The sequence below is a fragment of the Eriocheir sinensis genome, chromosome 12 (assembly GCF_024679095.1).
Source record: "Eriocheir sinensis breed Jianghai 21 chromosome 12, ASM2467909v1, whole genome shotgun sequence".
Lineage (NCBI taxonomy): Eukaryota > Metazoa > Arthropoda > Malacostraca > Decapoda > Varunidae > Eriocheir > Eriocheir sinensis.
This window is the reverse complement of record NC_066520.1, coordinates 1682366-1707686: the sequence shown is the minus strand read 5'-3', so window position 1 is coordinate 1707686 and position 25321 is coordinate 1682366. Positions and strand designations below refer to the sequence as shown.

General features: G+C 43.6%; 1 protein-coding gene and 1 long non-coding RNA gene across 6 annotated transcripts in view; one reads left to right on the top strand and one right to left on the bottom strand.

Moving 5' to 3' along the window:
• Positions 1-5512: 5512 nt before the first annotated feature.
• Positions 5513-9662, top strand: LOC126997293 (uncharacterized). 3 transcript variants are annotated; one of them, XR_007751993.1, is made up of 3 exons: positions 5513-8041; positions 8073-8103; positions 8166-9662. It is a non-coding gene; the product is annotated as an uncharacterized LOC126997293 (long non-coding RNA). The 3 variants fall into 3 exon arrangements; XR_007751992.1 differs by having other exon boundaries at positions 8135-9662; XR_007751994.1 differs by having other exon boundaries at positions 5514-7917; positions 8011-8041; positions 8073-9662.
• A 155-nt stretch (positions 9663-9817) lies between these two features.
• LOC126997292 (nucleolar protein 16-like) overlaps positions 9818-25321 on the bottom strand; it is a 41804-nt gene continuing 26300 nt past the window's right edge. For 2 of the 3 annotated variants that reach the window (XM_050858292.1, XM_050858294.1), the window contains exons 4-6: positions 18825-18884; positions 12337-12459; positions 9818-10954 (exon numbers count right to left, since the gene is read on the bottom strand). In XM_050858292.1, coding sequence (XP_050714249.1) covers positions 10823-10954; positions 12337-12459; positions 18825-18884 — 315 coding nt within the window. In that variant the 3' untranslated portion in view covers positions 9818-10822. The remainder of the gene's footprint in view (positions 10955-12336; positions 12460-18824; positions 18885-25321) is intronic. The other variant, XM_050858293.1, reaches the window with a different exon arrangement.

Genomic DNA, 25321 nt, shown 5'->3' with positions numbered 1-25321 from the left:
GAGTGCCGGTGAAAAGATTAGCCGACCTCACTAAGCCCGGAAAATTTCAGACTTAACGGGCGGTACCGGGAGTAATTATACCCCTGGGAATAAATAGGGCGGGGCTCAGGAACGATTGGCAATTGGCAACGAACAAGAAAATACAGTGAGTTGTGATCTGACCGTTTACTATAGTAATAAAATAAATAAAATACTCGCTATAATAAGTAATAATGTATCACTCGGGTTTGTGTTTAGACAGTTTGTGTGCTGTTGTTGAAATACTAAACTTTGTTGCCCTGCGACAGGTACGGGTAGCAATAAAATTACAACACTTATCGTCCCACAGCGGCGGTGATGTCTGCTCAGCAGTGAAGCGACGATGAAGTTACCGATGAACGATGTACAGCCTCTTCAAGTAATATCAATTACAGTTAAAATCCTCGATGACGTATAAAGATTGCACAGCACACTTGGTGAACACTAAATCACGGTAGCACGGTGAACACTAAATCACGGTAGCACAGTGAACACTAAATCACGGTAGCACAGTGAACACTAAATCACGGTAGCACAGTGAACACTAAATCACGGTAGCACGGTGAACACTAAATCACGGTAGCACGGTGAACACTAAATCACGGTAGCACAGTGAACACTAAATCACGGTAGCACGGTGAACACTAAATCACGGTAGCATGGTGAACACTAAATCACGGAAGTATGGTGTGAGAGCGTGGACGCAAGCCGGAGCAAGCAGGGGTCGTGACCTTAGCCTGGGAGGGTCAGGAAACGACTGAGGAGGGTCAGGAAACGAGTGGGAGGGTCAGGTAACGAGTGAGAGGGTCAGGAAACGAGCAGGATGAGGAGGAAGAAAGTAGGAACATAGGTAAATTTACAAATTCTAAGATTCAGAGACAATTTGTAAACACGAAGGAGGTGGCTCGGAGGAGTTAATGCTCAAGAGATTCCCTCGAGAGGCTGTTTACTACCGCTACTACTAGTAATCTACGTGTGGCAGGACAGGACTGAATAGATAGAATAGATGAAATAATGGTATGATAATTTTCTTATTATTCACCACTACTACTACTACTACTACTACTACTACTACCACTACCACTACTACTACTACTGCAACTACTACTACTACTACTACTACAACTACTACTACTACTACTACAACTACAACTACTACTACAACTATTACTACTACTACTACTACTACTACTACAACTACTACTACAACTTTTTTCTACTACATAAATGATACCTCCACCCATGTTTATTTTCCTGACACATAATCATGGAGGGCTCCATAGCTTGGAGGTCATTAGCCCCAACTCTGTTCGCTAATGACCGTGGCATCCAACCATATCACTAATACTACCTGACACTAAATCACCTATCATCCATTACGTCTAGATCCCCCTTTCCTTCCCTACTCAAGTCACTCCCGACCCACCCTAATGTCACTCTCCACCACTGTGGCTTCATAGTCCATATTGGAGATGTTGGTGGCTTTTTGGTCAGAGTGTCTGGTGCCCCTGAGACATAGGATGGCCGACCTGAGCAGGGAGAACGAGAGGCGACACCTCATCCAGGCGACAACGTGACTCCTTGGCTGATGCTTCTTTTCTGAGATTAGTTCCGCGAGGCGTGCGTAGAAGCATTGGGCCCTGGGACCCATCCCGCCGGATGTGGTGAAGACGAGGGGGGTGAAGCTGCCCTGATCCACATGTTGGATTCTTTCACCGTATGCCCTTGTCTTCTCCTGCTCGTTCCTGTGGTGGGCGGCTTGCAGGGGCAGCTCACGGTGACAGGCAGCCATCGGGTCGAATATGCGGATGTCCATGAACGCCCGCTGTCCGCGCACCCAGAATCCGCGGGCACTAACATCAACCCGTGCCTCCTGTGAGGTATTGGCTGTCCTGTACCGAAGGTGTTCGCCGTGCAGGGGAAGCAGTGCCGGCTCGGTAGTGACGTCTTGGCATACCTCCCCGAGCATGCTGGCTGTCAGAACCCTCACTTCATCATGTCGAATACAGACGAAGCCTCCTTTTTTACATGTCATGGTGTGGGTGACATGATTTGGTGATCCACATGCACAGAGATCAGGCAGTCCCTCAATCGGCCAGCCATATCTCAGAGCAATGGCGTCGACAAATTCTTGTTTGTTGAGGCTGAAGCCCTTTGCTCTGATTGGTAATGACGTTAGCCAGTTAGAGGCGCCTGCCTCCTGTGCTGTGTGTATTTTTCTACCCATTTCTGGGGACAGGTGGTGTGTAAGACGGTCCAGCTCGTCTTTTTGGGCCTGTTGCCTTTCTTCTGAGATTTTTCTTTTAATATCTCTTATTTCTGTTTGGTCTATCTCACCCTCTGCCTCCTGAGCGATGATCCTGTTGATGAGTGACCTGGTAAGGCTGATGGAGTTTTGGTTCTCCTTATCTGCCAGCTTCTCAGGGTTGGTGATCCCCATCCCACCCAGTCTTGGGGGAAGTGCTAGCATATCCCTCTCCTACTCCCCCAAAGCATGAGATTTCACCAGCGCCGGCAAGAATACATTCTTGACGGCATTTTCCAGTGGTCGGAGGAGTGGACTGATGCCGGGGATGGTGAGCATCAGGAACGTCCACCGATGTTGGATGCCGTGGGTATACGCTGAATAGGCAGCGTGTGGCTCAGTCTTGGCAATGGCAGACAAAGCTTCTATTTCCTTCACCCATTCAGCTACTTTGTCTCCCACGTACTCCTTCTTATATACCTCTGTCCCGATCACTGCACCTAAGTGTCGTTGTCCGTCTTTTGTCACAATGACGCCACTTCCTCTAAAAGTTTCTGCGGCATGGTCATAATGTTAATAATAAGGACAGACTTGGTGGCGTTAGGGATGTATCCTATCTCAGGGCCGGCGGTGTTCACAGTGTCCCACCACCCTTTTAAGTCTGAGATTTGACCAGCACCTGAGAGGTCATCCGCATAAGCCACCTGTTTCACCCGTGTTTCTGCGAACGCAATTTCATTTTGGAGGACTGATAGGCCCAGGGCATACATAGCCATGGCTATTGGGTCACCTTGTGTTGTTCCCTCAGATGATTTTAACACTTTCACTTTTCCACTGTGGCTATTTATGTAGAAGTCGGTCGGGTATGTATAGGTATTTTCGACATACATAGCTAAGCTAGGGCACTTGGTTTTAATGTTGTGTATCATAGTCTTTCTATTTATTGTGTTGAAGGCATTTTTGGCGTCAACAAGAAGCACTGCTTCGCACTCCACGTGGTCGAATATCTCCCGCATGGCATGGACTGCTGCTTCTCCTCCTGCCTGCTGCCCCGCACAAACTTGGAGGTTCCCTGCCGCCATTCTCACATCTTTGACGACAGCCATGATGCATTTGCTTACGATGCGCCGCAGGACTTCTCCGACTCCTATAGGCCTACATCCCGGCCTCTTGTCCAGGGGAATGAGGCGGCATGCCGTCAGGGCGTCCACATAGTGGCAGCTGGAGGAGGCGAGTTTTCTTGCCAGTGCTGCAATGGTGTTGCGCAAGTAACCGGCTGCATTGCCAAAGTTGGCGCTGCTCAGCAAGCTTCGCCATCCCCGTGCATCAAGTCCTGAGGGCCCCGCGCTGCCACGAGTCTGGAGGGCCTTCTTCCACACCATCTCTCCTGTTATCCTTTCGTATATAACTGGATTCGGTGGTTGGTGACATCCTGCCAGTCTCAGTCCCTTCAGGTCACTCGGTGGAGGATGTTTTTCCTTGAGTTGATTGATCGTGTCCCTGGTGAGTGGAAGCACACCCCGTGTGGAATTTTCTGACAAGGCTCGTGTTGCAGACGCAATATTGCCTTGTCGCATTTTGTCTGCAAACTTCCGGGTCCTGTCTTCTGTGGAGGTTCAGAGACAATTTGTAAACACGAAGGAGGTGGCTCGGAGGAATTAATGCTCTAGAGATTCCCTCGAGAGGCTACACAAACGAATGTCAGGTGGTATAAAACCATGGGGAGAGTGGGAAAGCAGTTGTGATCGGCAATTGTCTGGTCAGTCTCTGTTCAGTCTTCACGATGAACAGACGAGACATCGCACTAGTTGTTCGCGCCAACATAGTTAAGTTACGGGGCCATCGCCGAGGATTTGGCGGTGTCCAAGACAGTCAAGAAGTGGCTCAAGCGTCATGACGAGCGGAGATTTGACCAACCTGCGTAAGTATAAGTTGTTTTGTTCACACACACACACACACACACATCCCCATTCTCTCTCTCTCTCTCTCTCTCTCTCTCTCTCTGAAGTACTAGTTGATGCAATAAATTGTTTAATTTTCATTACTTATAATATGCTTTATATTATCAGCGAAACAGCCACGCCCTCGTGTCACTACTCCCGAGCAAGATGCAATGATTGTGGCGATGGCGGATGGTGGAGAACCCGTTACCAGCGCTGTGGAATTGAGGGAGCGGCTGCAACTGGGAGTGGTTGAAACCATCAGGAGCCGTCTCCATGATGCCAAGATCCATTGTAGGGTCCCCGCCATGAAAGAAATTCTTACTGATGAACATCGAGCTGCAAGACTGGAGTTTGCCAATCTGCATGAACACAGAGGCCTTGACTTTTGGTCAAAGGTTGTGTTTGCAGATGAAAAAACTTTTCGCTCCTCCGACCATGGAAGACTACGCGTCTGGAGAAGAGACAACACTCGGTATGTTTTCACTCAGGTGCAATATTTTTTTCTTGGTTCAATATGCTATTAATAAGGTTTTCCTATTCTTCAAGGCCATTCCACAGAAATTTTACTTTGTTGAATTAATCACAGTCGCCACAAAGAAGCGTTGCTACCAGTTTCATCATTTGATGGTGTAAAACATATCCTTTCAGGTAACTTCATTAATGATACATCTGCTCTTCCTTTTCGGCATGACCAGAGAAACATATATGAAGAAACGAGGAGCGGTCATATCACTTGCAACATTTTTAGATGGATATCCATGGATGGTGTGGGTGACATAACAAGAATCGAAGGTCGGTTCACAGGCGCCAAGTATATTGAAATTTTAGATGACTTCCTTTTGCCATCTTTGAGGAGAAGTTTTCCTTTAAGGCCTGGACCAATTGTTTACGTCCAAGATAGATGCCCTATTCACATGGCCAGGATAGTAAGGGAGTGGTTTCAAAACCACTCCGATGAAATAATTTTACTAGAATGGCCTCCTAAGGGTTGCGACTGCAACCCAATTGAAAATGTTTTGGGTTACCTCGTGAACAGCTGGGATAAAGCCAGGGAAAGACAACCCCAGCAGTTAATGGAACAAATAGAGAGGGAATGGGAGGGGCTACAACAGAAGCCTCATATCATTCAAAATATCGTTGAGTCAATGCCTGAAAGGGTAAGAGAGGTGATTGAAAAAAATGGAGGCTGGACGAGCTATTAGGTCAAAATGCACGAACGAAAAAGAGAGAGAGAGAGAGAGAGAGAGAGAGAGAGAGAGAGAGAGAGAGAGAGAGTAATAAATATTCTGTCTAGCTCATCATTCACTTGGTAACAATTATTATCAAAATGTAAAACCATGTAATAAGATTGACAAATGTTTTTTTTTCTTCGTCAATCCATACCTATTAAAATATATAATTTACATTGTAATAAACTTTATTTCAATCATTTAACAATCAAAATCATTTAATCCCTGGTAGTAAAAGGATGCTACTACAGCGTGCGTATGTAGGGTATAGGCCCATGGGCCAGTATCTGTAGTCTAAGCCACATAATGACCTGATTGTTACCTGAGTGCTCCTGACCTGATTAATGTCCAGTTCAGTTACTGTAGTCTAAGCTATGTAATGACCTGACATGTTTCCGGAGACATCAGCTTGTGTTGTTTTGTAGCCGAGTGCTCCTGGCCGGTCTGTATAAAAGGACAGTCATCGAACACCCACATCACTATCCTCCTTACATCACCGAAAACATCGACATAACTCATTCTGCTATATGACTGCAATGATGGTAAATGATTTCTATAGACGTGCCATTTTGACGAAGGAACAACAGTCGCATTTTGACGAGAAGAGTCTTCTGGATAATTATAAAACATTATTCAGCACTATTCAACTTGCTTTATTATGCAGTGTAAGGTTCCTGTAGTTGAGGAAGACTGCACAATGAATTGTATTAATATGGTGGTAGCCTGCACGCTGAAGTGTAAATGGATGGTTATACCGCACGCTAAAGCGGCACCTGTAGTAGTAGTAGTAGTAGTAGTAGTAGTAGTTATACCTAGTAGTAGCAGTAGTAGCAGCAGCAGCAGTAGTAGTAATAGTAATATAAGTAGCAGTTATATTAGTAGTAGCAGTATTAGTATTAGTAGTTGTAATCTCTCTCTCTCTCTCTGCTTATAAGATAATTTTATACATTCTGTGTATATCTCTTTTCATAATAAGATTCAGTATAATTAATAAAATTAAGAAATGAGGAATAAGTAAGTGGACCATCTGTCACTGCGTGGGTCGAGAGAGTTTGAGTGGACAGCCAGGCCAGCTTCCATCCTGGATGTGGGCGGAGTGACCCCGCGTCCCTCCCCCCCGGCTACCTGCGGATTAAGTGCCTCCGGGAGACTAAACTCATCGGTCAAACATATTCATTTTTTCACTCACTAGTGGATCAGTTATGAGTCGATCCGACAGTACAACTAAGGGCTAATCTGAAATCACTTAGGACCTTGCAGTAGTGTTGCGAATGAGGTAAATCTACTTATTTATGAGTTTTGTATTATTTGATCTTTACCTTCATAGTTGTTTCTCAAAATCTGCAGGGCTGCCTCATAATTCTTCTCCTCTAAAGATAGTTCTGAAAGCAAGGCATCTGCTCTTTCAAATATCCCATTAAACTTTTTCTGCACTGGTTAGGTCTTCTCTCTGGTGGATTAAGACCTCAAATATATCCCAGAAGGAGTATCAGTTTTCTTCCCCAGTAAAGGGTTCTATTGAAATGGTAGGTAATTTTTAGTTTAGGTTTGACTCCTTCCATGTTAGTTCAGGCTAGTTGAAGTTGAGGCTTGAGTAGCACTGACTCAAGTTTCTTTATGCCTTCAAAATATTTATCTTGCTTTACCTCAGCAGGTCCCAAAGTGTGGTGCACGCGAGCTGATCACTAAGAGTGCATAAGGAGAAAAAAATATGTAATGGCGAACTTTGTCTCATTAAAATTTCAAACACATCATTAACTGGTATTGTTTTAAAACTAACGTATGATGTACGCTTCAGCGGAGTTGTCTGTTTTTTGTTTGAAACTTACCCAGACTCTGAGCACATTCATCCACCCCCCAGGTACATTTTCGTTCAGTTTTGATAGCCATTGCTCAGAGCCTCATAATTTGCGAGCACAAAATTGGTAAATAATGGATGAAATTTCAGGAAATCAATGGGACCTTAGTACTGCTTGAATCTTAGCGGGGGTGCGTGGACTCTGTCACATCCTGGAAAGTGGTGTGTGGACTCGGTCACATCCTAGAAGGTGGTGTGTGGACTCAGTCACATCCTGGAAGGTGGTGCATGGACTCTGTCACATCCTGGAAGGTGGTGCATGGACTCTGTCACATCCTGGAAGGTGGTGTGTGGACTCAGTCACATCCTGGTAGGTGGTGTGTGGACTCGGTCACATCCTGGTAGGTGGTGTGTGGACTCTGTCACATCCTGGTAGGTGGTGTGTGGACTCGGTCACATCCTGGTAGGTGGTGTGTGGACTCTGTCACATCCTGGTAGGTGGTGTGTGGACTCGATCACATCCTGGAAGGTGGTGTGTGGACTCAGTCACATCCTGGTAGGTGGTGTGTGGACTCGGTCACATCCTGGTAGGTGGTGTGTGGACTCTGTCACATCCTGGTAGGTGGTGTGTGGACTCTGTCACATCCTGGTAGGTGGTGTGTGGACTCGGTCACATCCTGGTAGGTGGTGTGTGGACTTGGTCACATCCTGGTAGGTGGTGTGTGGACTCAGTCACATCCTGGTAGGTGGTGTGTGGACTCAGTCACATCCTGGTAGGTGGTGTGTGGACTCGGTCACATCCTGGTAGGTGGTGTGTGGACTTGGTCACATCCTGGTAGGTGGTGTGTGGACTCGGTCACATCCTGGTAGGTGGTGTGTGGACTTGGTCACATCCTGGTAGGTGGTGTGTGGACTCAGTCACATCCTGGTAGGTGGCGCATGGCCTGAAAAGTTTGGGAACTGCTGCTCTACCAGATACTTAAGACTGTTTTCATCTTCATCTGCTAGTAAGTCATTCTCCAAAAACAGGTATGCATCCTGTTATTTATCCTAATAGTTATTCAATATTTTGAGATGAGTTCTTAGTTCTTGATCTAGGGGTGTTCTTTTCAATATTTGCTTGCAAGCCTCATATTGGTGTGTCACCCACCCCAATTTGGCTGACATGGTCCCTAATGTTATGTTAGGTGGAGAACCGGATAGCTATTTGGCTCAGCAAAGCACAGAATGACCTTTGAGCAGGCTCTTCCACCACATTTAGTTAGCTATGAGGTGTGGGGCAAGCGGGTGTTAGTGCAGTAGTTAGGTCACAGTTAGTTTAGATTAGTTTATGTTCACACCAATATATCAAGTTGAAACAAACACTGGAACAAATTATTAATATTGAGGTCAATTATGGGATCAGAATGCTATGCATTGTTTAGTTTTACTTTACATTCATAACTGTCTATAGCTGCCACCCCACGAAACATATGGTGTGGGGCCGCAAGATCCCGGAGCCACGCATGTAATGTAAACACGAGGGGTTACTTGCTGGATGCCCCGTGGTGCTACATGCCACATCCTTCCAACTTAATGACCAAAGGAGCCAAACTATGGTCAGCAAAAGTCACATGTACATCACTGGTTTACCTCCTCACTTGGGACACCAATGTGGATATAATATAAATTTAGAATTAACATGAAAAACCACTTTATGATCAAGGAAGTGAATTTACCTGCTATACTCCCATACTCCTATCTCAGGCTAAGACAAACAGAATTGACCAACCCTAGTCAGTTACTTAGCTGTGGATTCCAGAGGTCTGGGAGAAAGATGTTGAGGTATCAAGTAGAACCCAGATGGTGGCAGAAGGCTGAGTTTGATCCCCGTGGTCCAAGGTGAAAGGCAGTCAGGCATATTCTGGGAATGACCCTTTAATGGCCTTTCCTTTGGTTTACTTCTCAAATTAAGAGAATTTAACAGAACAGGTGAAGATGCTCTGCTATGAAGCCTTGCATCAGAGATAAAGGCGCTGGTTATTCAAGCTCCTCAGGTTAGTTAGCATTGCCACATCAGCAAATGCCACGTCATCAATTGAACCCCTGATGACATTTCAGAACACTCTTCTCACCACTTCTAATTATTTTGTGGTACTCTATTATTACCACTTGTTTCCTAATTCTAATTGAGTATCATTAGATTGATAATAATAATACACAATATATACAGATGGAATAAGTTTCACACATGGTATATACTCAAATATTAGAATATGGTGCTGATCCAGTAGTATATGACAGATATGCACTACAGGTCATGAAAGAACCAACAAATCATTGTAGTAAAATTGACAAAAGTCGGGAATTTTTCTCCAAAATGCAGCACTTGAAAATGGGGTGTGTCTTTGATGCAGGCAAATACATTATGTTAATTTTAAAATGTTATGAAGATTATCTTGCTAATTTCAAGTCAAACTGTTGATTGGTTTTCAAGAAACAAAAAACACAAAAAAATATCTCTAAAATATGAGTGTTTTTCTCACCAGTGTCAAATATAATCTTAATATAAATCAAAGGTTTGTATACAAAGTCTACCAAACTATTATTTTTTTATAAATGTATTTTGTTCCATAAATCTCTTTCATGTTTCAATGCTCTTTCTGGAGATACATTACTTTTTATAATTGGTTCATATTTAGACTGCCTGAAAGAAGTTTACATAAATAACATGTTCTGAGAAATCAGCAACTTAACTTTTACATAATGGCATGTGTATGTATTGGTAACATAACAAGATCTATTATGAGATATAATTTATAAAATGTTCAGGGATATTATTTTTCATGGCATTGTTAATAGGCACCTGGTCCCTTCCTAGAATGGATAGTAGTCACTCACAGGTGATGGCAGCACAAGGCACCATCACATGTGCTACCTTACACAGTCTATGATTTATTCTCAGAAATTATATATGATCATAACTTAAAGGCTGCCAGGACACAAGTCATCACTTTGCTCACTTAAATATCTGCTTTCTCTTCTCCCTTCTATTAGGTGCTTTTGGTGTTAGTCTGATATTTTCTTGGCCTCAGAGCAACAAGTTTTCTGCAGAAGTCTCTTCCATCTCTTTGGTGGAAAATTATGCAAGCCACTGCCTTTGTACAATTCAAATATTTAATCAAATCTCATTGAAAAAGTCAGAATAAAACAGAATATAACAGAAAACAGTGATTATTGCAAGAAGATAATATTCTGAGTGAAATACAGGTCTGATTATTGCTGTATCATGCTAAAAAGCACAATATTATTCTATTTAATACTAACTTGAAAAAGAAGGCACTCTCTTTAATTAAAAAGTTACTGACAAAAGGAATTTCAGTGGGATTGCTTCTCTCTTGCAATAAATCAATATTCAATGACAATAACAATATCATTACTTACACAAGGGATGCAAGTCTACCTCAACTGTTGATACTGTCATCAGAGGAAGCATTTCTCTGGAGATAACCACAAAATTCAGAATTATTAAATTATAATAAGAAATATGCATCAGAATATTGATACAACAAAAACTTGCAAACTCAAGACATTTACATTAGTTTCAAAGCTATGACTTGAGCATCCCCTTCTTCCTCAAGTATGGCACAAAGTATCTTGGATTGTCTGTAAACAGTTTTATCTTTCTTTCAATTTGCTTTGAGGTGTCCTGGAAATAGTTGGTAGGATCTCTTGTCATTGCCTGAAATACATAAGAAAATATAAGTCAGTGCTTTCTCTCTAATGCAGAGACTATATACTAATTTATACTAATTTATAAATTGTGGAATAAAATGGAAGAAGTAGACATCGTCATCATCATCTCATCGACGCCTGCTCCTAGGAGCTCCCATCAGGGGATGGCCACAGCAGAAGAGTTTCCATCTTTATCCAGACACTCCCTCCTTGCCTGCTCAAAGTTTCTCAAAGATCTTTCCCCCCTCTCCCTAACATACTCCTGCACCCTATCTCTCCATTTCACTGAAGGTCGTCCTCTAACATTCCTTCCCTCTATCTCACTCACATACATCCTTCTGGTCATCTTACTCTCCTCCATTCGCTACATGAGACCAAACCACTTTAAAGTCTGTCGCTTCACTTCTCCCATCACTCCACACTTCTTCCCTTCACCCACATGACACATTCCAAAATGCTCATACACACTTTCATTACTCATTCCATCCATTCTACTCACACCACAAGCACTCCTCAAATAACTAATTTCCACCGCCTGCACTCTAGACTTCTGACTTTCATTCCAGGCCCATGTTTCACTTGCATAGGTGAGGGTTGGTACTATTATTGTATTTCTCAAATCCCTCTTTACCTCCATGCTCACACTTCTGCCATTCATGATACGTCCCAAGGATCCTACCACCCTTCTTCCTTGCAATGCCCTTTCTCTTGTCTCTCCCTCCATACCACCATACTTACACATAACTGATCCAAGGTACTTAAACTCATTAACCTCCTACGTTTCTTCACCATTCAAAATTATTTTGCTTTTTTTTCTTCTAAGAAATAGAAAATGAGGAGTTACTACTAAGAGAAGTAAGAAACACCAGCAACACACGAGGACACAGTAGAAAACTGAGAAAAGGAAGATGCTTGAGACATAAAGAAATATAGCTTCTCACAAAGAAACATAGAGGTTTGGAGCAGACTAAGTGAGGATGTAGTATCGGCGAAGTGTGTGCACAACTTTAAGGAAAAACTGGACAACTACAGATACGGAGCTGAAGCCCAGGCCCTGTAAAACTACAACCAGGTATATGTGATCACAAAGAACACAGGAAGCTGATGGAAACAAAAAATACTCCAGTGTAGCCGACCAGATTTCACAAGCAATTTCTATTTATGAGACAAATCTGATCACTGTATGAAAATTGCATTATGTAGATCCCTCACCATATCACTGAATAGTAACTTTTCTACTCTAACCATGATACATTTCTTTGAGTAGAATTAACAATAGGAGTTTAAAATACTGACACTATGTAACTATTACCCCATCCTAAAAACACCATCATTTTGTCCCCAGTAACTTTGATCAGCCAGAAACATATTTGAAAGCATTAATCTTACCTTGTAGTCATCACCGTATTTGTCCAGCATGGCAGTGGCATACTCCACCTGTGCATTAGTGAGGCGAATGCCAGGCTTCTCACTCTGAGCTTTACTGCACACTTCCTCCTCCAGCTGTTTCACCTGTTGAGTTAAAAAAAAAAAAGTAATTTTAAAATGGTTGAAAATCTAACCTTCACCTAAACCTGAGCACTTTTTATGAGAAATTTATGAAAATAACTCCACATGTCTTGGAAACTTCATATCTCTTCTCTTACTAAATCAGCTTCCTCGAGGCTGGGCGTTCTGTACCGTCTCCGCCAGTTCTTCTCCCCCGCACAGTTGCTATCCATTTACAGGGGCCTTGTCCACCCTCTTATGGAGTATGCATCTCATGTGTGTGTGGGGGGGGGGCCCCTCCACTCACACAGCTCTCTTGGACAGAGTGGAGTCTAACGGCCGTATTCTCAGTGATTCTCTTCCCCCTTCCCGCGAGGAAACGAGGCTTCGTGGACCAAATGGTATGCTCAGTGACGAGGAGTGTCTTTGATGCAGCGCGCGAAGCGGCGAGCGGGAAAGAAATGAACTAATTTCCTCTCTTGACGAAGAGGAGGTGAAGGCCCGCTCTTCGCTAATACAATAAAAACTATTCATCACAGCTAAAAACCAAAAACACCACTGGAAAGAGGAGGTCCAGATCTATAGGAGTCGGTTATGTATGCCTCTCTTGCAAACGTACATACACGTTCAGGGAGTATTGAATGTTAACACTTACGTCGGTGCGTACGGGATGATCAGCCACACTGAGGTAACTGTGGACATCTCTTTTTCAGACTCTGGCAAGGGAGTATTGCCAACTGCAATATTTACAACTATTTGGTCAAAGAATCAGTCAGGTGATAGGTGAAGCTATGCAAAAATGACGCTATATTGGGCAAGAACATCCACCAGTTACTCGTCCGTAGATTTGCCGCGCTGGGCTGATATGATTTTCCACCGAATTTAGTAAAGAATCCACTCAATTGGCAATCTTGTGTTGTGAGAATTAGTGTTGGAACACTCTCATATGCGGGAGATTTGAGTGCGGGTGTAGGTCGCAGCAAGCGTTTAGCGCCACCAGCAAATACACCTAACGCCCGCTGCAAGCGTTTAGCAATGAAAGGGTCAACTAAAAGTCTTAACTGGAAACTTCATATCTCTTCTGTCGCTAAATCAGCTTCCTCGAGGTTGGGCGTTCTGTATCATCCCTGCCAGTTCTTTTCCCCCCACAGATGCTGTCCGTATACAGGGGCCTTGTTTGCCCTCGCATGGAGTATGCATCTCCTGTGGGGGGGCTCCACTCACACAGCCCTACTAGACAGAGTGGAGTCAAAGGCTCTTCATCTCATCAACTTCCCTCCTCTTACTAGCAGTTTTCTACCTCTTAAATTTTGCCAGTGTTGCTTTTCTTTCCGTCTTCTGTCAATATTTTCATGCTGACTGCTCTTCTGAACTTGCTAACTGCATGCCTCACCCCTCCTGTGGCCCCGCTGCACACTACTTTCTACTCTAGCTCATCCCTATACTATCCAAATCCCTCATGCAAGAGTTAACCAGCATCTTCATTCTTTTATCCCTTCCCCTGGTAAGCTTTGGAACAGCCTTCCTTCCGCTGTATTACTGCCTACGACTTCACTCTTTTAAGAGAGTATCAAGACAACTCTCCACATGAAATTAACTTCTCTTTTGGCCTCTTGTTCTATTTTCTTTTGTTGGAGCAGCATCAAGCTGGCTTTTTTGTTGTAGTTTTTGTGTTTGTCGCCCTTGAGATGCCTTCTCTGCTGTAAAAAAATACAACTTTACCTTTACATTTTCAGACAAATAATAAGTAGAATGACTTTTAAAAACTATTTGAAAACCAAATGTATGGAAGTTAAAATCTGTCTGGGGACAGGCTGTTTGTGAGGTGGGAAGCCAGCACAGACATGCTTGTTCATTTGCACTTGCATGCAATTATAATGCAGTCATTTCTATTTGTATCTATTCTTCATTACTTGAGTAAATTATGGAAGATTTTGGGAACTTATTAATGCAATGTTTTTAATATACAAGAGGTCCTCAGATTACGATGGAGATACATTCCTAACGCCGTGTCGTAACCCGATTTTCGACGCAAGTTGGAACACACCTGAATCAGCATCAGGCTCAGTGGAGTACACCACTGATGCTGCCCCTCCAGCCAAAACATTACTAGTCTTTCCATCTCCATCATGAGACCACTACACTGCCAAACCACAGTGTAATATATAAATGTTAAATGATGATCCAGTCAAGAAATATGGGCACTGTAAAGTAGTGTTTGTAATTAGATAGGTTATACATTTATCACTGCCGTAAGGCGATAGTCTTTTCTTGTTTATAAATAACAGCACGTGTTCCTCACCACGCCAAAGACTAGCCCGTTGTGCCGCCATAACCAGACCTGCCCTTCACCGTTATTACTGGACCATTGGGCCTGTTACTCAGTAGGATAGGATGTGTTTAATTTATTAGCAATTCGATAGGAGTTTTATTCTATTGGGGAGGCGGTGGCTGAGTGGTTAGCGGGCCGGTTCAGCGTCTCACCGCGTCCTGGATGATGTGGGTTCCAATCCGCCGCTACCACCCAAGAGTTGATGGTGCTGCTATAAGCCCTTGCCTGCGCCATGACGGGCTTGGACCGACCACCTGGCCCAACCAAGAAAGCCTATAGGCCTAGATATATAAAAAATAAAAATAAAAAAAAGGAAGGTGGTTTTGGCAATTCTATAGGATTAAGTCTCATAACAACGGCAAAGTGGTGTATCTGGCACGCTTTTCCCCGTTCGTGCCGGATAAATGAGTTTCTATTGTATTACTGTGACATTTGATGGCACCTGGATGACACGAGGTCATAAATGACATTGGCATTGGCCTTGCGATTGAAGTCAACACTGGCATTGTTGTTGACTTCGAAGTACAGTACCCTCTCGAGTTTCGTGCTTGCCTCATTCTGAAGGCATAGCGCTAAATTCGAGGATCGCAAAACTTGAGGTATTGAAATCCATGTATAAACACTTATTGGTTCCGACCCGTGGAAAATAATGACTTTTCCGAATTTACTCCCTTGCTATCACAATTTTTTCGACTTTACTCCCTTGTTATCTCAAAATATGTACCTTGTTAATAGGCAGAAAATGGGAAGTAAGAACAAATCGTTTTTAAGCCGCAGTTGAAGGCGGCTGCCTTACAATTGGCTGGCAGTTCTGAATACACGCTTGTGATCCACGTGGTGTCGTCTGCTAAAGTAAGGGCGGTCGCTTGCGGTCACCCGTGGGACAGTTGGACAAACCTATATTTTTCTAGTAGTTTTCTGTGTGTTATGAAATAATCTGCTAACTCTTTCTGTTAAAAATCATGAAATCACTAATATCATGATTGACTTTTCAATACCTATTGAGCGTAAACCGCTGCCGCCGCCGCCGGAAAATAGCTCGCAGAGAGGCTCAGCTTGTTTACTGTTCCCTTGTTTCCCTCACCGCTCACAAAGATCACAAGCGGACAGACTAGAACAAAACCAGGCAAATTAATACTTTTACTGCTGTGTATTCCTACAGCACGCATGTGTGGTGGACAGCAGAATGACTGATTTCAGCGGGGAGATATTTCTTGCAACACCGGCCAGTGTAGTGGACCTTCTTCTTCTTCTTCTTTTGACCTGTAACGCTTTGTATCACTTCTTAGGTCCTCCTCCTCCACACTTTTATACTTCACAACATGCACTTTGGGCCACTTTCACAGTCATTTTGTTTGTTGTGATCGTTACCAATAGTGGCGATCGCCGCTATAGTATTTCCACGTGAAACTGGCCGATGGGGTAGTGGCGGCTGCGGGGTTAGCCTAGCCCCGCACTTACCACACACTCTCAACATCTCTCGCTTCGTCTGCAGCAGCCACTACCCCATCGGCCAGTTTCATGTGAAATACTAAGTGACGATCGCCGCGGCGCCGCCATTGGTAACGATCAAAACAAACAAAGTGACTGTGAAAGTAGCCCTTAGTTACTTAACAGTGCACACTGATACACTTCACCCTGAACTTAGGTGTTTTCTGTCCTTTTCTTTCCCTGATTTTGCTGATTTTGCTTTTCTATGCCCTTCTGCAATTTTTCACTATTACTTTTCACCGTCACTGCCATGCACTACAGGTCAAAAGAAGAAGAAAAAGAAGAAGAAGAAGAAAAGGAAAACAACACAGGAAGATCTACAGTTTTCATAGACTTGAGAAAAAAAAAATTTGGACTGTGGTTCCCCAGCACGGGGTGTTCTCTTATCTTGTTAATCAAGTAGTAAGCAAAGCAGCTCTGCCAGCCCATTTTACGAGTCTCTTGGTGGGCCATCTTACACTGCTCCTCACTCCTCAGCCACTGCCATCGTCTGTTTGTTTACATGCAGCTGTTTGGTACCCACGTACCTACGCTCGTACTCACAACCGTTTTCCACTCATAAGGACAACCAACAACTCGCTCCCGGTTGGGCATACGGGCAACCGCAGTTGCCTATAGCCCCAATGGTTGGACACCGCCTTATAAGGCAGCACGCATGACACTGACGGTAGGTAGACGTGACCCGTACATGTCAAAGCAACGCGAAACTTGTGGTGGTGATGCACGACAGTCGTGATGGTAAGAATTTAGGACTAAGCGCTAAACTCGAGGATTGCGAAACTCAAGAGGGTACTGTACTATCTAATTACTGTAGTTCTTTCACCAAACACAAGAAGAAACTGTCACCTTCAGACCATCTCATCTGGAAGGAGGCACATGATACTTCAGCCACCTGTGGGAAGAGTTTTGATGGCAATGCATGTCATGCCCCGGGATTTTCTTTTTCTATTTCCTCTATTTTCCAACCCGTCCTCTGCGTGTATCGAGACACATGAGAAATTGATCAAGATCAGGGTATTCGCCGGCTGCCTGGGATTGAACCAGCAACCAGCATGACGGGAGAGCCACTCCTTACCGAGTCGGCCAAAGAGGTACCCCACTGGCTAAGTGGGTTATGGGAGGCTCGTTCATCAGGCATAGTCGCCGCACTACATGCAGGTGTCATGGAAGTCGAAGCACCAGTGAGGATTTGGAATCAGTTCTCAGTAACATCATCTGAGGTATACAACATTTGTAGGAGATAGTGACTCCATCGCTTTCAATGCTGTACACACACTGAATTATGGTGTGGGTCCCTATGATGTTCAAGTGTGCAAGGAGGAACGTATCAATCATGTATGCAAATGGCTGGGAGTCATCCGAGTCACAGAGTCAAGAAGCCCTTCCTGGCAAAGATCCACAGTGAGCAGCGTAGACCCATCCTGGACATATATCAAAGGCCTCACCTCTACTGAACTTTTGGAGAAATGTTTCAAAGGGAGAACACAGAACCCTGATGAAAGTTTTCATTCCAAGATATGGGCTAAATGTTCAAAGGCAAAGTTTACATCAGGTGATAGAATTTGGTTCTGTGCATAAGTTACAGGTCTGGAACACATATTTGGGTATGAAGCTGCACATACATCACTAAGAGGAGCTACAACCCATCCTGCAATCAAACAACTACAGATGCAAGATAAAGACTGCCTCTCCCCAAGAACACATACCAAGAAAAGAAAACTTCCAACCATTGTATCTCCTGGTGGATACTGTGGCATATAGTCCTGTCCTAAACCTGGCAACAGTGAATAGGATGGTTCCCTATGATACTCTTTCAAAATCCATGCCAATGCCATGGAAGATAATAAAAGGGGATCAGATACAATGAACAAAAACTTTGATGCTCGTTCCTGAAAAACGCGGTTTTCACACATAAAACTGAATATACAACAATAATGTCATTTTGAATATTCAACTACTAGTAAGTGACAGAATCAGCATCATCAGTAGAGTATTTTCAAGCAGCTTCAATATGCTTTTGTAGGTATTATATGAGAACAGTAAACAAATGTCACATTTTTTAAATGTTTTTATGAAAAACATTTAAATTTTCTCTTCCTCATAGCTTAGGATCAATCATCATCAATCTGAAATAATATCCTCATCTATCTGTTCCCATTATGAGGACTAAAAACAAATAAAAATCCAGTCAAAGGATATATCTCTGAATCAATTTGAAATGGGTCAAAAATCACAACAGAGTTGAAACTTAAGTGGGAACAAAACTGAGAAAGGATAATTACTGTGTACAAGTATCAGCCATTTTCAGCCATGACAGAAATTCCTGCGGGCAACAAATGTGGCCCGCTGGCCATGAGTTTGACACCCGATATAATGAAATACTCAGAAAAGTAAAGGTAGAAAGTATTTTCCATAATTATATCCAGAGTGGCACCTAATCAAAACAGAGGAAGGTTATTACATGATCAGTATATTTTATATTTAGTTCAGTTTTTATCTTTTCTTAGAAAGATCACTTTCTAAGAAAGATCCCAATAAAATGTTCAAACTACAGAAGTGAACTTACAGCTGTTGTTGGTTTTCCACCTGTCTTGGACCTTCCACCTAAGAGTGCTTCTCGAGTAGACTGGAAAGAAATATAAAATTATTTCAAATTGTGAATAAATTAGAATTCATATTACAAAAATACTCATATACTATGTTTTAAAATAATTTTGCTTCACACACCCACTAAGAGTAAAGCATTGAAATTATTAACAGCAAACCCTTAACAGAGGCAAGGATTACTTTTTTACTAATAGGATATAGGGGTTATGATTGTATATCTGGTGAATAAAACTACCCTTAAACTAGGGCTTATAATTCTGAGGTTCAAGGGTTGCCTTATAAACCCAGTCACCAGGGAAGCAACCCAGCTCAACAGACCTGTTTACTCAACCTGAGGTAACGATGGATTGGAAATCTTCCAGACCCATATAGTAGGGTAGTGAGGTTGAATTTTCAATGTGAACAGTATTTTTGATGTTACAGCCAGTTTAATTACGTAAACATTTGTGTGCTCTAAATCTACCGACACCATGTTGTGATGTCAGCACAGGACAGCAGCGCTCCGCTGCCCTGGCTGCAGAACACCAGTCAAGCGGCCTCTCCACACCTCATCACCGTGCATTACCCTACTGCCGCAAGATGGCCGGGAATCCTCCTTCAAGTGATGTGGTAGGTTCACTGTGTTTGCGATTGGATAAGTTGTAGTCTATAACAAATAAGTGGATAGACAGGGACAGGGGGCCCATGACAACACGGGTGCTTCGTGGTGCAGTGGTATCACTCTCGGCTCACAACCGAGATGATCCTGGGTTCGAATCCCGGGTGGGGCGGAGATACATGGGCAGTCTCCCTTGACCTGTGCCCCTGTCCACCCAGCAGTAAGTGGTTACCGGGAGTCGGACAGGGGTTGTGTCACACATCCCGGGTGGTGGTCCGGCTCCTGCATTGGCAGGTATCTCAAGGGTGCAAACCCAGGCCCCCAAACCCGGCCTCGGCCAAACAAGCAGCAATGCAAACAGACAAGGATCTACATAAAGCAAGGGAAGTCAAAAGACAAAATGAAAGTCGTAACAGGCAAGTGATGAGTTTTGGCATCACAGGTCCCAATAGGGAGTTGCAATGAACATGCAATGACATGTATAGCTAGACAGACAGATGAGCTCATAGAAGAATAGCTAGAATGAGGTATGTGTCTTCCTTTCCCCACATAAACCAAGCATTCACTCGTCGTCCGTTTTGTCACCCCTACACCCGCCTCCCACAACACTTCACTCCACTCAATCAAATTCATTATTTTGCATTTATTATTATTTACGAAACAAGTACTGGCAGGCTAAAGCTTTGTAATATTTACTTATGCCATAACTAGAGTAGGTCAAACTGTAAATATTGGTTTACAGCATCCTGACTTTTTTTTTTGTGTGTGTGTGTGTGTGTGTGTGTTCCTTTCACCTCATTTATGTTTTTTCCGAAGTTACTTTCTCATGAAAGGTGCCCCTACCCAAAACAGGCCAGTAGGTTTACATTAGTGAAATTACAGCACACCCAACACTATGGTTAACTTACTTGTCTTACTTATTGGAAGTTCAGGTGAAATCAGCACATCCAACTTAAAAGGAACAAAGCTTTTCCATCAGTGGCATAGCTAATATTTTTCCCATGGGGGGGCGCTGGGGGGGCGGGTGCCTTTTTTAGGGGGCGCGAGTTAACTACCTAAGCATAGCGCCACCATCGGTTGGCACAGAGCGTACAAAGGTAATTTTAAATAATTAGATTGTAATACATCCCAGATCCCTGGAAATGGCAGTATGGCACTGCCAGGCTTGATAGCAACCATAAAGATGCACAATTTTGGTGGAAAAAAAATATGCCAAGGAGCTGTGAGAAGTGTGTGTTTTGGGGGTAATGAATAAATTCCTACTGAATCTCATGAAAACATTAATTTATCAAGCAATTATTGTTATGGTGCTTTTAATAAAAATAATTGAGCAATGTTTGTGATTATCATTCTGCCACAAAAAATAGAACTGTTGACCCCCCTCCCTCCAAATTATACACAAACAATAACAATGTCCTTATACAGTACCCTCTCAAGTTTCGCGCTATCCGAGTTTCGCGATCCACGAGTTTCGCGGTTAGTCCTAAATTCTTACCATCCCGACTTTCACACATTATCACCCCGAGTTTCACACTACTTTAACACGTACGGGTCATGTCTACTTATCATCGGCGTCACACACGCTACCTTTAAAGGTAATATTACACTGGACATTTTCCTCCAAACACTGTGGCTATGGCAAGAGAGAGAGAGAGAGAGAGAGAGGAGAACAGGTCGTTTTGAAGCCGAAGTTGAAGGCGGCTGCCTTATGATTGGCTGCAAGTTCTGAAAACACGCTTGTGATTCGCTGGGACTCTGATGATGTCATCGCCGATGCTCACCCGATCAGTGACCTCACTGCCTTACGGCGGTGTCACAATGGCCATTTCCGTCCAACCGTTGTGGCTATGGGCAACGCCCATATGCCCAATCGGGAGCGAGTTCACGGTTATCCGTAAGCTGGTGTCACACAGGGCTTTTTTCCCCAATGAGTTGGCGGCAGCTTGGGCAACCGGCAACTCCAACTTTTCCTGGTGTGCATCACACACGGCCAAGGTCGGTTGCCCGTATCCACATCCACAACGTAAACAAAGCACTTGCCCTGTATCAACATGGCGTCGTCTGCTAAATCAAGGGCTGTCGCGGCTTGTGCTGCCATTACCCAAGTTATGGACTTGTTGCTGCAGTTAAACAGAAGGAGGAAACAGTTGTGGGTGTGGCATGCCTGTGGTTCCTCCATGCCAGTTCTCATTGTCACCACTGCGCATGCGCAGCCAACCCACCCATCTTGACTGAACCACATAAACACATGGATCGAATACAGGTAACTCTCGATTTATGCGAGTATTGAGTCCTTGAAGAGGTCGTGTAAAACAAAAACAATGTAAATCAAACAAGAGGTAGGTTTCTATCGAAAAATAAATATTCACTTCATTCAGTGGAGAGAGAGAGAGAGAGAGAGAGAGAGAGAGAGAGAGAGAGAGAGAGAGAGAGAGAGAGAGAGAGAGAGAGAGAGAGAGAGAGAGAGAGAGAGAGAGAATATCCATATCACCGAGATATCCACTCAGGCACTCAGTCTCAGCCTCACTCGTGTGAGGAAGAAATGAGGGACACCATGAGCGACTGGCTGGTATTGGTACCAGTACCAAGCCATCTGGGACCGGTACCGAGCAGTCTGGTACCAGTACCGTACCCTATAGCTGGTACCGTTAGTACCGGTACTGGTACCGGTACTTGCCAACCCCTATTGTTGAGTAGCGTGGCAGCGTACGCGCGGGAAAAACTGAGCTCAGCTGTGAGGCCGCAGTGCCGTGTGAGTCAAGTTGCGTGAGACATCCGGTGGCCACTCCATAAAATATCGCGTATAAGTGAAAAAAACGTAAATTAAACATTTATTTGGATTTTGGACCCCACATTATTTAAAAAACGCATAAACCAAACTCGCGTAAATCTAGAGTTACCTGTAACAACACACACACCAGACTCATTAGGAACCATTGCAGATGTTTCTGACAAACAGAAACGACTTCACCATTTCTTGAGCGTGTTAGAACGTATTTGGTGAGTGGCTCACATGAACCAAACCAGGCTCTTGGCAAGAAGAGAGCAGGTGTCTTTAACACTGCTCTCTTCTTGCCATTGGGTATGTTTGGTTTGTATGAACCACTCACCAAATAAGTTCTAACACACTCTAGGAAATGGGGAAACCATTTTTGTTTGTGAGAAACATCTGCCATGGTTCATGATGAGTCTGGTGTGTGTGTGTGTGTGTGTGTGTCTTTGTAGTTACTCGATCCACGTGTTTATGTGGTAGGAGTCTAGATGGGAGGGTTGGCCGCTCACGCGCAATGGTGACAATAAGAACTGGCAAGGAGAATCCACAGACACGCCACACCCACAACAGCTTATTTCTGCCAGTTAACTGATACAGGTAACTCTTGATTTACGCGAGTTTCGTTTACGCGTTTTGGAAATAACGCGGGGTCCAAAATCCACATAAATGTTGAATTTACACATTTTTTCCACTTACACGCGATATTTTATGGAGTGGCCACCATGTCTCACGCAACTGGACTCACACGGCGCCGCGGCCACACAGCTGAGCTCAGTTCTTCCCGCGCGCCACTTGAACAACAATACAGTACCCACACTGCCACGCTACTCAACAATAGGGGTGGGCAGGTACCGGTACTAACGGTACCATCTATACGGTACGGTGCTGGTACAGGTAGCTCTCGATTCACGCGAGTATTGCATCCTTGAAGAGGTCACATAAATCATAAACAATGTAAATCAAACAAGAGGTAGGGTTCTGTCGAAAATTAAATACCGTATTTTGCGGCGTATAACGCGCACCCCAAACTTTAAGATAACAATTTTGAAAAAAATAAGTTCTAAATGGTCAGAAATATGTACGGGTTAAAGAACATTGACGATGTACAGTTTCCTGAAATTTATATATTTTTGGTGTAACCTGTACTGCTTGAACTAACAAGTGTCCTTGAGTAAAGCAATGAAAATGGCGGCCGGGCTGGTGTTGTGAGAAATACATACTGATGATGCACAGCTTCTGATATCACAATAAGCATATTATTCCCACCATCACTCGTAGGTTATGACAGACAACTTGGCAAGACACAATTCACACGGTTCTGGTGACACGCGGCATGCAGCTGTTTGTTGTTTGGATGTGGTTGTGTGGTTTTCAAACAATGCAAATTGCGGTCGGGCTGGTGTTGCGAGAAATATCTCCCCGTACATACTGATTATGTACAGCTTCTGATATCATAATAAGCATATTATTCTCACCATCACCCGTAGGTTATGACACACAACTAGGCAAGACACAATTCACGCGGTTTTGGTGACACGCGGCATGCAGCTGTTTGTTATGTGGATGTGGTTGTGTGGTTTATAAACAATGCAAATGACGGCCGGGCATGAAATAACTCCTCGTACAAGACTCATGATGTACAGTTTCTGATACAGGTAACTCTCGATTTACGCGAGTATTGTGTTCTTGGAGAGGTCGTGTAAATCAAAAACAATGTAAATCAAACAAGAGGTAGGTTTCTGTTGAAAAATAAATACCGTACTTTTCAGCGTATAGCGCACACCTTTTTCTCATAAAAAATGCCTGAAAGTTTAGCCCTGCGCCTTGTACGCCGAATGTACAAATTTTAATGATTTTTTTCTTCTTTGGGGTGTTTTTAAGGGTCTGTTTTTTGTCTTATCCAATAACAACGGCAAACTTTCCTTTATCATTGTATATAATCCTTCATAGTCCGTAGCTGTCTTATAATATGTTACCATAGAATACAGGGCGATCTAATAACTACTATACAAAATTGAAATCGATGGAGGATTGCCCATGCCTTGCTGTTATTCCGTTTTTCCGTCGGGTGCCATTTGTATGATCTTGATCTTGATGTCACAGGTGGCTTGATTGTATGACTAAAAAAAGGAGCAGTACAAGCTACATAAAAAATCATATATCCATGTGTTCATTATTAATTATTAATATTAGTGAGAATAATGGGGTAAATATGATATCAGAAACTGTACATCATGAGTCTTGTACGAGGAGATATTTCGCGCAATACCAGCCCGGCCGCCATTTGCATTGTTTACAAACCACACAACCACACCCATACAACAAACAGCTGCATGGCGCGTGTCACCAGAAACGTGTGAATTGTGTCTTGCCAAGTTCTCTGTCATAACCTACGAGTGATGGTGGGAATAATATGCTTATTCACTTCATTCAGTGGAGAGAGAGCGAGAGAGAGAGAGAGAGAGAGAGAGAGAGAGAGAGAGAGAGAGAGAGAGAGAGAGAATATCCATATCACCGAGATATCCACTCAGGCACTCAGTCTCAGCCTCACTCGTGTGAGGAAGAAATGAGGGACACCATGAGTGGCTAGCTAGTATTGGTACCGGTACCGAGCAGTCTGGTACCGGTACTGTACCATATAGCTAGTACCGTTAGTACCGGTAACTGCCCACCCCTACTGTTGAGTAGCGTGGCAGCGTGGGTACTGTATTGTTGTTCAAGTGGGGCGCGGGAAGAACTGAGCTCTGCTGTGTGGCCGCGGCGCTGTGTGAGTCCAGTTGCGTGAGACATCTGGTGGCCACTCCATAAAATATCGCGTATAAGTGGAAAAAACGTGTAAATAAATTTTTTTTTTTGGATTTTGGACCCCGCGTTATTTCAAAAACGCGTAAACCAAACTCGCGTAAATCGAGAGTTACCTGTATCATATTTACCACATTATTCTCACTAATATTAATAATGAACACATGGATATTTTTTTCCAATATGATTCTTTTATGTAGCTTGTACTGATCCTTAGTCATATAATCGTAAGCCAGCTGTGACATCAAGATCAAGATCATACAAATGGCGCCCGACGGAAAAA